The following is a 13,455-nucleotide window of genomic DNA, read 5'->3' as shown; positions in this document are numbered from 1 at the left end:
ATTTCTACCTTCACTTTCAAACCACCAGCAAACCCAGTGATGTCCACATTCAAAATATAAGTAATATTTAACCACTGCTTCTTGGTGCTATAAATCTGGTTCAAGCCTCCATCATTTCTTGCTTGGATCATTACTACACCTCTGCTAAAAACCCTCCAAAGGCTTCCCATCACATTCAGAATAAAAGCTACTGTCAGGGGTCTCCAAAGCCTTATTACTACTTGTATTTCATTCCTTACTACTCTTTCCCTCCCTCCCTTGCAAGCTTCCTGATCTCTTCATTGTTTCTCAACCTCAGACTTTATATTTGTTGTTCTTTCCATTGGATACACTTTCCCTGGTTTTCTACATGGTTCACTTCCTGAACTTCTAGTCTTTCCTCAAATGTCACCTCAGTTAGGCTTTATTGTCCCATTTCAAAATGAACTTCCCTGTCAACAGTCTGTAACTCCTCATTTCCCTTTTCTATTAGACTTTTGTCCTTTGTTCATGTCACCACTTAACATACCGTATGTTCTTCTAGTTTGCTTTGTTTATTGCTTGTCTCTCTCTCTCTCTCATTAGACCTAATGCATGTCCATGAAGGCAGAGATTTTTGCTGTTTTGTTAAAATTTATTATTATTCCACAATACATATTTATCTCCATTTCTGTAATGCAGGATAGGAACAAATATGCCTATTTAAGGAAAACAAACACTGCTCAAGGATCTAAAGACATGCACATCCTTACAGAGAAACAAAGAAAAGGAAGATAACATTTAGTGAGCACCTACTATGTGCTAGGCAATCTACTGATTAGTGACATACTACTTAATTCTCACATATATCATGTGCTTTGTGAATTCTCTCAATGTAATAAATGAGAAACTGAGGCTCACAGAGACTAAATAAATCTGGTAAGATCTGACTCTAGCACATCACGTTGGAAAAGCTATTTAGCAAACCTCAAACACTCCAATCAGCAAAACCCATATCCTTGTTCTTTCTTTAAAGCGATATTCATTTATATGATGGTATGTGTATGTTTAATAATAACCTCAAAATAGGTACTGGTTTATTCAAATAACCTTTTAGAAAATGATAAAGAGAGGTTTAAGAAAATTTAGTATTTTTTAACAAACTCTAGAAACAGTGAAAATTATAAATTCTTAGCTCTAATCCTCATAGATGAGGTAAAGAGCCTGAATTTTTTACGTCATAGTAGTATCACAGGAATGAAATCTAAAAATCTCAAGTTCTGTTTAGCAGTGCAGTTGTTTGGTAGGAAGTCTCTGAGCATTTTCTGATACAGGAAACAAAACTGTCAATTTTCCCAAAGCTGTTCTTTCAATTTATGGCTATGGCTGTGGTGGTGTTGCATCTGTCATGTTTCAGACAGACTAGTCAAAGAGGCAACAACTTTTAAGACACACCCTAGAATCTCTATCAGTAGTTACTCAATTAGCAGAAAGCTAGCAACGACAGTCATAAAATTAAAAAAAAAATTGAACTTCAAACATCGAAATTTATTAAATACACATTCACACACACACACTCTCTCTCTCTCTCTCTCTCTCTCTTTCACTCTCTCCCTCTCGCTCTACCTGAAGAATGAATGGCTTTGCTCCTTTTCTGCATCACTTCCATTAATGCACCCACAATTCCTGAAGTGGGTGCAGGTGTTGGTGGTGTAGACTCTTGGCCATCAGACACCTTGGAAAATAAAGTTAGCAAAACTCAGTAATAAATCTTTGGCAAAGAATCTTGTCTCCAAAAAGTCTTACTTTCTTAGAATCACTTTTTATCTAAAAGACAAAAAAGATATCAAACTAGCAAGCCCAGGACAAGATTAATTAAATTAACAAGAAACAAAGTGCTGCCTTAAAGATATTATTCAAAAATATTTCCTTTCCATCTTAATGTATAAGCCAACAAGCTATTTCCAAATCTATGTTTATATTTAGATAAAACACCCTTTCCTGAATAATACTTGCTGGGTTACCTCTGTTTATTACAGCACATAAAGACTTAGATGATCAACTTTAAAGCTATTATCAAGGGAACTCATTTTATAAAGAGAGGGTAATACTTATTTAGACTCCAGAGTTATTATGTGGAAAGAACACTAGAGATATTGAAAAACAACTGTGGAAATATATGTTTGCCTACAAAAACTCAGCTTTACAACTTTATCTTATATTTATACCTTCAAAATGAACCTCTTTTCTCATAGTATATAATTTCTTTTTAGGAGATGAAATGAGCAGCTTTCAAAATATATCTGCCTCACTAGGAAACTAACAGTCCCTAACTTAGCTGTGCCAAAGTGCATTCAAGAAAAAAGAATTATAATTATAGATGAAACAGCATAGCTGTAACTAAATGATTACCTATGTTTCATATGTTTTTATATATATTTAAAAATTTTTATATATATTTGAAACTCTTAATCGATTATTTCTCAAAGGCAATTCAACTTTTCATTTTGATCTGTACAACTCTTCCTCTAATACTCCTTGTTCTTTCTGGACTAAACATCTTTTTTTAAAAAAATTCAAAGTGACTCCCCCTAAGATACAGATTCAACGCTTAGTATTTTGGCTTTAAAGACTGTGTATTAACTATTTCTCGTATAGAAGTACCACAAATGAAGAAGATAACAGTTTAAGAGCTTTGTATTTCTGCGCAAGGCTCTCTAAGTACAACAACAGTAGGGACATTTAGACTACCTTTAGGCAATGGAATAATGTAAAGCAGAGAGCACATAGCAGAGGTAAGCACACTCTCGGCAAACATAGTTTTTGAAGTTACTTGAACAAGGTACTATTTGAGGTCTGAAACCAGGGAATTTAAAACATATATGTGAGTACTTCATGCTTCCTACTAGCTCTTTAATCTACGTTTTATGTTAATCATATTTATCACAGAATAAATTGATGACTTACTTAAAGGAAACATAGCCATAGAAATTTCAACCACAAAATGGTTTTTATAAAAAAATAATTATAAACTCAGATTACATGTATAACATGCCAGTAGTTCACTGATTATGCACTCTATGGTTGCACTGAAAGCAATCAAAAAAGGAAGGTGATTATTTAGGATAAAAATGGCCCCCCATCCAATACGTAAGAATAGAAAATATTTTTCTTTCTAAAAGATATTAACAGGTTTTTTGGGGGGGAAAGAAAGAAAGCATTGGGATTGGAGTAAGTTATGGAGAAAGTAAATAGAAAATTTAACTTTAACTTTTCAAAATAAATGAGGATACAACTTTATTCATTAAAAATTTAAAATCACCTTATAGCTAAATGAGAGAAAGAAACGAAGTTCGTTGTAAAAAGGAAATAGAAAAGGGAAAGCAAAAAGTGGAAGACATAGGAATGAGAGTGACACAGGAACTAGCACAGATTTCAAGGCAAAAGCTGGACTGCGGTCATTTTTTTTTTGAGACTCAGTCTCACTCCGGCACCCAGGCTGGAGTGCAGTGGCATGATCTTGGCTCACTGCAACCTCTACCTCCTGGGTTCACGTGACTCTCCTGCCTCAGCCTCCCAAGTAGCTGGGACTACAGGCATGTGCCACCATGCCGGGCTAATTTTTTGTATTTTTAGTAGGGACGGGTTTCACCATGTTAGTCGGGATGGTCTTGATCTCCTGACCTCGTGATAGGCCCGCCTCAGCCTCCCAAAGTGCTGGGATTACAGGCATGAGCCACCCCACCCAGCTGGCTGTGGTCATTTTGACATTAATTCTCCCCACTAACCAGTCTTTAAAGTTCGTAAACTGCTTCTGAGAGAGCTTTAGTCTGATCTAAATGGGGAAAGAGAACAGAAACGATTGTTCACAAATTTATTTAACTGTCATCCTGAATACATGCAAAGAAAAGATCTAAATATATTTTAAAGATCAAAGTCTTCTTAAATCTATGCTAATGTTTACATGTTTTCATTCAATTCGTGTGTTTCCTATCTATCACTCTCCTTTTAGACAAAGCTTCTGAGATCTAGAAAGTTACTTTAATCCCTACACCGGAAAATAATTTTCAATTAAAACGTCCTCTGTCGCTCCGTTTACTTCACAGAAAAATCTATCGTCCATAACCTGCCTGAAGTCCTGGAGAACATGTTATAAAAGACTCCAAAGTAAGTATGTAAATGTAGACAGGTTAGGCTACAGATGGGTAGGAGTCAGCAAACTGTAGCCCATGGGACAAATCCAGCCTGTTCTTTGACTTTTTTTTAAACAATCTAAAAACTAAGTTTGAATTTACATTTTAAAACGGTTCAAAGAAAATAAAAAGAGTACTTTTTATATGTGAAAGTTATATAAAATTCAAATTTCAGTATCCAAATACAGTTTTACAGAACACAAGCATGTCCATTCATTTACGTAGTAGCTGTGATGTTTCTGTGGTAAAACAGCAGAGTGGTCATTACAAGAGGCCATATCGTCTATATAAGCCTAAATTTTTACTACCTTATCCTTTACAGAAAAATGTTTCCTGAACTCTAGAAGATTAAATGACCTATAAGATTAAATGGTTATCTCATCCGAATCAGATAACCCTAAATTTATTTGCCATCACTGTCAGAAATTTTATTAAAACTCTTTCAATGTCTGTGAGTCTGATTCTCTACTAATTTAAATTTTAGAACATGAAAACTTCAGAACATGATCACTGGTTTAGATTTCCTAAAGTGATAGCAACTGGTTTCAAGTAGGGCTATTTTTAATTCTCAGAACTTAATAAGGATTTTTCTTTAAATTACCTTTTATTAGAAAGTAAAGTCTAGAACAATGAATTGCAAACATACTATAAAATTCCATTCATATGAAGTTCCAGAATAGGCAAAACTAATCTGTATTTAGATCGGTGATTGTTTATGGAAAAATTAACTGGGAAGACACATGAGAAAACCTTCCGGGGTGATAGAAATGTCCTACATTTGGATTTAGAGATATGGGTTACGCGGCTATAGAGATGTATCAAAGCTCAACTAAAAATTTATGCATGTCATTGCATGTAAAAATATTTTCAAATTTGTAGTGTTAAGAGTAAATCAGCAAGAGAAAAATAAAGTATAAACTTTTCAAAAATGTCTTTCAATAAACTACTTTAAAATTCCATTATCATAGATGATCTAAAATGAAAAAAAAAAAAAAAAAAGCTTACTTACAGACTTTAGTTGGATACCCTGTCGTATCTGGTCTAATAGTGCATCTCGTCCAGAGCAGGACACTGGCCGACTGTTCTGCTCCACTTTTTTTAGCTGAGCACCTTCTCTAATTTGATCTAAAAGAGCTGCTTTGTTTCCTGCAGTAGTTGGAACCTGATGGTCCCCGTCAGAAGACAGGCCAAGGCCAGCGAGGGGCGGTGGCCCAGGTGGAGGTGGAGGTGGAGGTGGTGGCGGTGGTGCCACTGGCCCTACCCCCAACACAGATGGAGGTGGTGGTGGAGGCCCTGAAGGTGCTGAGGAGGGAAGGGCTGGAGGTGGAGGAGGGTATATCCTATTTGGCGGTGGTGGAGGGACTGCTACACTTGGCCTGGAAGGAGGCGGTGGTGGAGGTGCAGCTGTGGGAGCTCTTGAAGGCGGTGGGGGAGGAGCGCCTCTTCCCCTGGCAGGAGGAGGAGGAGGACCTGAGTTGTGTGGAGGGGGAGGGGGAGGCGGTGGCCCTCCCCTTGATGGTGGTGGAGGTGGTGGTGCTGAAATGCAAACAGAAAAAAAGAAGACACGCATTTTTCTTCTTTCAAATATCACACTGAAAAGCGATTCATTTAAACTTGTATAAAAACCAAATAATATCATTAAAGGGCCTCATCTTCACATTTTATTTTACAAAAGATACCCGAGCACAGATGATCTCACAATTTTATTTGAGAATTGTAGGCCTAAAGATCACTTTCTTATTGTTTCTTAAAAAAAATATGAGCTAAAACAGAACAGTTTACTTTTTAGGAATCAGTATCAGTTCTGAAGGAGAATAAACACTTCCTACTTTACAAACTAATAATGAAAATATACCAATGAAATTAAACTACTTTAAAATTAAACATTTTGTTAATCAGCATTATTTTACATTTTAATAAAAATAAATGAATACCACCTTCTTTAAAAAGAATCAAGTACACTTAGTTTTTTTTAAATAAAATCAATTCACATTTAGAATTACATAGTGTAGCATAACTAATAGCATTCATTCATATTACTCTGAGCTAAAGCCCAAATATAACGCTTTTCTTTCAAAATGTAAGCCTTTGTCATCTAATTTACAATTGTACTTTCATAGTATAATGTCTTAAAATAGTCTGCAATTCTAGTAATGGCCCTATGGGAGGCTGGTTGCTTGGTTGAAATGCTCAATTGCTTATTCAAGAGACATGAACAGATAATTACCAAATTAACTGAGAATTTCTATATACTGCAAAATTAAAGTTAATAACAAAAATTACTATTATTCTAGTAGTAATGATATTAGCATTCTTAGCCTACATAAGTGGAAATGTTAAGATAGAATAGGAAAATGAACTTGGCTGAGTGTGGTGGCTCATGGCTGTAATCCCAGCACTCTGGGAGGCCAAAGCAGGAGGATCACTTGAGACCAAGAGTTTGAGACCAGCCTGGCAAACAGGGTAAAACTCTGTTTCTATTAAAAATATAGTAATTAGTGGGGTGTGTGGTAGTGCATGTGCCTGTAATACCAGCTACTTGGGTGGCTGAAGCATGAGAATCACCTGAACCCAGGAGGTATTGGTTACAATGAGCCAAGATGGTACAACTGTACTCCAGCCTGGATGACAGAGCAAGACTGTGTCTCAAAAGAAAGGAAAAAAAAAAAAAAAAAAAAAAAAAAAGAGCACTACAGAATTTGGAAATAGATTTTTTGCAAAGTAAATTAGCATCATGCTAGTTTCAGTGGAACTAGCATTGTGTTTCCACAATACCAATTATGATCTTATGCTCATTTACATATTGGTTTCCATACGAGACTCTTAAGATTTTTGATGGCAGAAACCTTATCTTTACATATAAATATCCTGAGACCAGTACTGGCATAACAATGTTTACAAACTATATGAGTCAATCAATGAATCAAAGATTAAATGAACATTGGCAGTGAAAAAGACACAAGTAAACCAAATGCCTAATTTAAAATGACAGTTAAGTTTTTTAGAAGAATGTTTTAACTGGAGTTTTTACTCAACTACAATATTGTGAGTATGCAAAAACTATGAAGAAGAAAAGAAAGCAGTCCTAAATGAGTAAGGTAGGAAAAAGATGATTGTTATATTGGAAAATTTAGAGTATTTTATCTGCATTTTACTGTGACAATTATTAAGACAAAACTAAAATACAAGGTGCTTTAAAAGAAATATCAAATCTTAAAAGGTTGTAAATTGTGTTCTCAGGTACACAAGAAAATTTTATGCTTTATCCAAGAAAAAGAATTTGTATTTCAAAATTAATAGATTTGTATTATTTATATTCTGAAAATGTTTATATTACTAATTAGAAAGTAATTATGTTTAAATTACTACTTCTGAATTACAATTAAATCTGGTGGTTTACAGTATTCCTTAAGTAAAACATTTAGGCAACTCTTAAGTTTTTACTTTAAAATAGAAAAGCTGGAAGATTTTGAATGGATTTTTATAAATAATAAACAAATCCTTAGAAATTTTTTTAGTTATAATAAAATAATGTTAAGACATAGTATGATGGGCCAAATCAGTTTTTCATAAACCTCAACATTCTGCTCAAGGAAAGGTTCACATGTATGAATGTACCTGTTTTCCATGAAACCGACCTCAAAAGATTAAAAACCAAACCAAACAGAATGCTGAATAGAAATATAAGTTACCTTGCCTTCGTAGTTCATTTTTAACAGCTTCAACGCCTCCTGTTTTTTCAATAAAGTCATATATAACTTTTGATGTTTCTCTGTCTTTAAGCTGTGCCTCTGAGATTCCACACATATCGAAAAGATTCTTCAATTCTGGATCCAAATTGTTCAACTACAAAAGAAGGTAACTGCTAACTATAAAAATATATCTCAATTTTAAAAAAACATAATTTTAAGGCTCATCTGTGTCCTTATGAAATTATTTTACCTTTACAAACTTTTAACATTACTTACATGCTAACTAAAAGATCTTATTTTAAAAAACTGAACAGATACATTTCCTATTTTGTTCTTTTTTGTTCCCTGCCTTTCAAAAAACGACATCTCACTTAGATTTCCATTAGCCTATTCATAATTCAGACATCTCCAATGCTCATCTATTCCACCTTGTCCTAAGTAAGTATGTAAAATTAGGAATAAACACAAAAAAAGTAAATTAGAAAATCTGAGAGCAAGGATCTTGCTGTAATTCCAAGCACCTTGCACAATGCCCAGCACAAAGAGGTGCTCAGTATGTTTGCAGAGTTAACATTGTAGCTATAACAAAAATAACCAAAAGGATTTTTTACTCCAATGACAAAACAAATTTCTCTCTAAAATAATGTATCCAAACTGATTAATTTTTGCCAGCAGTTTCACAGCACTATAAAACAATGGCAAAACTGCCAAAAAGAATAGGAGAATGAAAAAATCTAGATAATTCAACAACTGAATATTCAGAATTTGATTATATTCCTTTCTAGTACTTTGGCATACATTCCTCTGAAATTATTACTTAGCAGAAATGATTTTCTTCTCTTGGCTTTCAAAGCACAAGGATTTTATTTATACAGTGTATAAAGCCAAGGTACACAAAACTGTCTAAGTCTTAATAAAGACTTAGCCATGAATGACATAACAATAATATGGGTTGTATATATACACAAAACACAAAACACATTCAAATAGATACTAGAAACCCCAAAACGAATAATAAAAATAAAATTCTAGGCCAATATATTTCCACATATTTAGAGTTATAATGTATATGACTTGAAAACATACTTACATCAAAGCCTGTATTTGGATCCCAACCAACATGTCCAATGTGCCTAAAATAGAAAATAGAAAGAATTAGAAAAACAAAATTCACAAAGGGCATTATAAATACAATATATATGAAACTCAATCTATATTTGGCTTTGAATTTTTGGCTGAACTAACAGTTCTCACAAACATAACCATATTATGATAAAAACTATGTACAAGGAGTCAGAAGAACAGGATTCTAGCCCTGACTCTGCCACTAACTGAAACTTAAAATTTTTGGACAATCTCTCTGAGCATCTATTTCCTTAACTGTCAAATTAGCGTAAGAGTCCAAGCATTATACATATGAAAGGATAGGGGTTTCATAATGAGCAAATAAAATAATGCATATTAAACTTCTTGAAATATATTATATAAATATCAGAGCTTTTTACTGCCCCTAGGCAGTATCTGTAGAAAATTCCTAAGTGCTATTTATAGAGCAAAGTGAGAAATCATTTTTATGTCCAACAATTAGCTGAAGAAACAACTTCATCTAATTTTTCTTTTCTGATAGTTGAAAAAGTAAATAAACTGTAAGGTACAAATAACATCTATCAAGCAACTGCCTTAAAACACACACACACAAAAATGCTAATCAAGTGCATAGCTAAAAAGGTATTCAAGTGATGAATGAAAGTACCCTCCCAAGAGGAAAAGAAAATCTTTTAACAAGTTAAAAATCAAGAGCAGCCATGAGTAAATCAGAAGTGAAGATAAGAGCAAAAGAATTGTCTTACTGGAAATTGCTTGGTGTTCCTATATCTGCCTTGGTTAATCTCTTCTTTTTAGCTTTTCCTTTCTTCTTTTCTTTGGTATGGGAGATGTTGTTAACTTGTGGACCATAAAATCTATTTGTTGTGATTTCTGGATTTTTTATGTCAACTGTAGCCATGGGTAGATTAGGACCTGCAAATAAAACCAAAATAATATGAAAGGGATTAATTTAAGATAACAATGATATCTAACCACAAATTTAGAATGTAAATCTATTTCCTGAAGTAGGAACACTTTATTATAAATTATTTCTATTTTAAACTTGCACATTAATTTTTTCATAAAGTGCTGCCTAAATTTCTAAAACCTGTAAGTTCCTAAAGAAATTAATGTAGATGCACTATTTTAAAGCAAACTTACATTTTTATAACATTAAATTTCATAAAGAACATGAACTTCCAGCTAGAATTTAAATATAATTAGTCTGATCAGTTAAATTTTGATTATAATAGCCTCATACCAAACACATTGCTCAATGGTTAAGTGAAACATATCTCATAACAAGGATAATGAAAATAAAATACGTATCTACTTTGTTTTAAATTTAACAAAAAATATAGGCTTAACTCTTTGCTTCAACTTGATTAGTCAAGAGGAAAAAGGGTACTTATACAAAATTATTACTATTTTTTCCAAAACTGGCATACTTAAGTCCAATGATATTTTCCCCACCAGTACACATACGCCTTGACTACCAGAAGTACAGAATTTAAAAACTTAAAAATGCAAACATTCTCAAAGCACTCATCTTGTGCAAGAATCAACAGTAAAAATATCAAAGGGACCTTTCCATATTATTAATAGTATCTTCAGAAGTGGTACTAAATGTAGCACAAAACTTGTCTTACAATTCAAAATAAAATTCTTGATCTTAAAAGTATGAAAGTCTGTATGCAAAGCATTCAACTGAAAAATTTCTTAAAAATTCAACTATAAGGGCAACACATGTTCCTTCAAGATCCTATTTTTATATATAATTCTCTGACAAATCCTCCGATGAGACCAAGTTCCTCTGAGGTGACTACATTAACAACAACTTCCAAAATGTATGAAGTACCAACATCGTTGTGTAGAAAAGAGTTTAACACAGCACACTTGAGACTGCTCTCCTTAGAAAGGGCCACCTGCAAGGCTGGCCCTCAGTTGACCCATTTGGGAACTTGGATAGGGTTCCCACTATTTCCTGATGAGGTGGGCTTATTGTGCTTAAATTGTTTGTGCTAACAATGCAGTTTATGTTGAACATCAACTTTCCTTCTGGGAGTCTGGAATCTTGGTAACTGCAAGATAGGGGGATATCTATGTAACTAGCCCTCCAACAAAAACCCTGGGCACCAAGTCTCAAACAAACTTTTCCTTTAGACAACATTTCACATGTTGTCACAATTCATTATTGGAGGAATTAGGTGCAACCTCTGTTACTCCACCTTCATCCCATGTGTCTTTCCCTTTGCTGATTTTGTTTTATATTTTTTCACTATAATAAATCTTTGCCATGAGTACAACTATATATTGATTGAGTCCTGTAAGTCCTTCGGGTGAATCACCACCTCTGAGGATGGTCTTGGGGATCCCCAACATAATCAATAAATGGCAAATAGAAATCTCAAGGCTAATGTATATTAGGTGATCCTTAAATTCCAATTTGACTGTAATTCTTTAATTATGCCCCAAATCACCAATATATCCTACTTACTAAAATTATCTGGAAAAAAATGTTCATTTACATGGGTAAACTGTATATAACCTATTTTTCCCCAACTCTACTATTAAAGACAAAACAGAGCTAAAACAAATTTATGAAAGCCATGTCACCTCATCAAAAAAGTAAATAATTTGAAAATTTAATATTACCAAAATTGAACCCTTACCCGTTAATATTCAAACTCTTTATATATAAATATAATATGTAAATAATCCCAAAGTTTTATGTATAATTTCATTAAAAAATTTCAAGAGAAGTTGCTGATATTGATTAAAAAAAAAATGAAAGCTAGTGAATAATATGGATAAAATCATTAAAAGCTTTTTCATTGTCCAGGAATACTCTGAAAAATTAGATCAAGAAGTAACAGTGAGTTAAACAATACAGAATGACCTGAAAGCCTGATTAGGAGATTAGAATGTGAATTTTCAAAGTTGTTCAGGCACCAGATTTCAGCATTTACTGTAGTTATACAAAATAAAGTACTTTCTGAGAATACCCATAATGTGGGGGCTAGAAGGTTGAACTGGGGTTACACTCAGACCTTCATAGACTTATCTGGTGGTCTGCTTTTACTTTTCATTCCTTCCTTTCTCACCTCTCCTTCTAACTTATCTTTACCAATCAGTATCAGCAACACTATCCACAATAAGATGCTACAAATAACTTTTACCTTCTTATCTTTGTATCTTAGTAAAATTTAAGAATTAAGACAGAATATGGAGTATTAGAATTAGGAACTCTTTATTCATAAGATCTTTCCTGAACTAAGTAGTCAAACAGCAACTATAAAGAACAATCAGATTCACCAGTAAAACATAAAAGCAAAAAACAAGAAAAATATTTTCTGCCACTTTAGCTTATGTAAAAGCCACCTATTTATTATACTACAGATGACTAACATGGAAACAGAGTTGCATAAAGTTAAGTTTAATGATTTAAATTATCCAAGCTAGTATATTTTTGAAAGATAAGCTTCTTATAACCTTGATTTATAACTCACTAGAGAAAGTAATTCAGCTATCTCTGAAGAAGATTCAAGAATATGGATAAGGACAAATATAGGTGTTATGTGGAATGAATAACTCCTACTGTAGTCAGACTCCTCTTCCATCTACCCAAAAATCAGGCATGGACATATTGTTATGCATCAACATGATCTCTTTAAGTCATTATAGATGAACTTCATCAGTACTAGTTAAACATTGTTTAAGTAAGTCTATATAGAAAAATCTAGATTACAGAGATAAATAGAAAATTAGTATTAAATGTAAAATTAGTTTCTTTTCAAAATCACCTTCCATTAATGAAAACGAAGGACAGTAAGAGTCAGGTTATCTTTATAAAGTCATGCAATTAGTGACAGAAGAAAACGTGTACTCCAGTATCTTGGTTCCTAGTCTACTACTCTTCCAATTAACTATTCTACCTCTTACATGAAAGTGACACCACAAAGGGGATGACACTGCTAATTTTACAAATGCCATAATACATTATTTCTTTATCAATTTATCAGTTTCGTTGGTCTATGGTCCAACAACTATTCAATAAATGTTCACTAACAACTTCCAGAATTTAGAAAAAATGGATTCCTATACATTCAAGAGTTTAGTTACCTGGTTATTTCTGTTGACAATAGTTATTTACTTTAGAGTTTGAAGATGTCAGGAAATAAGTTTAAAATGGTATTCTAAAGCCAAACTGAGTATGTTTCAAGTGACACACTAAAAAGAAGTGATAACCTATTTAAGGTATAGAGCCATTTTTTAACATAAAGGATATAAAAGATTTGGTAACAGATGTACACACTAAAGTCATTTCTAGTAAAGTTTAATTATTTCATTTATGAAATTATACTCATCCTAAGAACAACTACTATGTACGTATATAATGAAGGGGGGCTGTTTTTCTTCTTTTTCAAAAAACAAATGACAAATTATCTCCTTCTGATTAAGGACAACCGTTGCAGAAAAAGGTTTTTAAATATTCTTGTGAACAGCTATGTCTAGTTAATTTTGAA

At 33.2% G+C, this 13,455-nt stretch overlaps 1 protein-coding gene across 1 annotated transcript in view; it reads right to left on the bottom strand.

Annotated features, from left to right (window-relative positions):
- The window catches only part of WASL (WASP like actin nucleation promoting factor), a 67,729-nt gene that overhangs the window by 9,825 nt on the left and 44,449 nt on the right, over positions 1 to 13,455 (bottom strand). Inside the window, exons 6-10 of the mRNA XM_003921031.4 lie at positions 9,694 to 9,862; positions 8,934 to 8,976; positions 7,844 to 7,997; positions 5,161 to 5,687; positions 1,585 to 1,693 (exon numbers count right to left, since the gene is read on the bottom strand). Coding sequence (XP_003921080.1) covers positions 1,585 to 1,693; positions 5,161 to 5,687; positions 7,844 to 7,997; positions 8,934 to 8,976; positions 9,694 to 9,862 — 1,002 coding nt within the window. The remainder of the gene's footprint in view (positions 1 to 1,584; positions 1,694 to 5,160; positions 5,688 to 7,843; positions 7,998 to 8,933; positions 8,977 to 9,693; positions 9,863 to 13,455) is intronic.

This window comes from Saimiri boliviensis, chromosome 10 (assembly GCF_048565385.1).
Source record: "Saimiri boliviensis isolate mSaiBol1 chromosome 10, mSaiBol1.pri, whole genome shotgun sequence".
Lineage (NCBI taxonomy): Eukaryota > Metazoa > Chordata > Mammalia > Primates > Cebidae > Saimiri > Saimiri boliviensis.
This window is presented reverse-complemented; position numbering and strand designations above follow the sequence as displayed.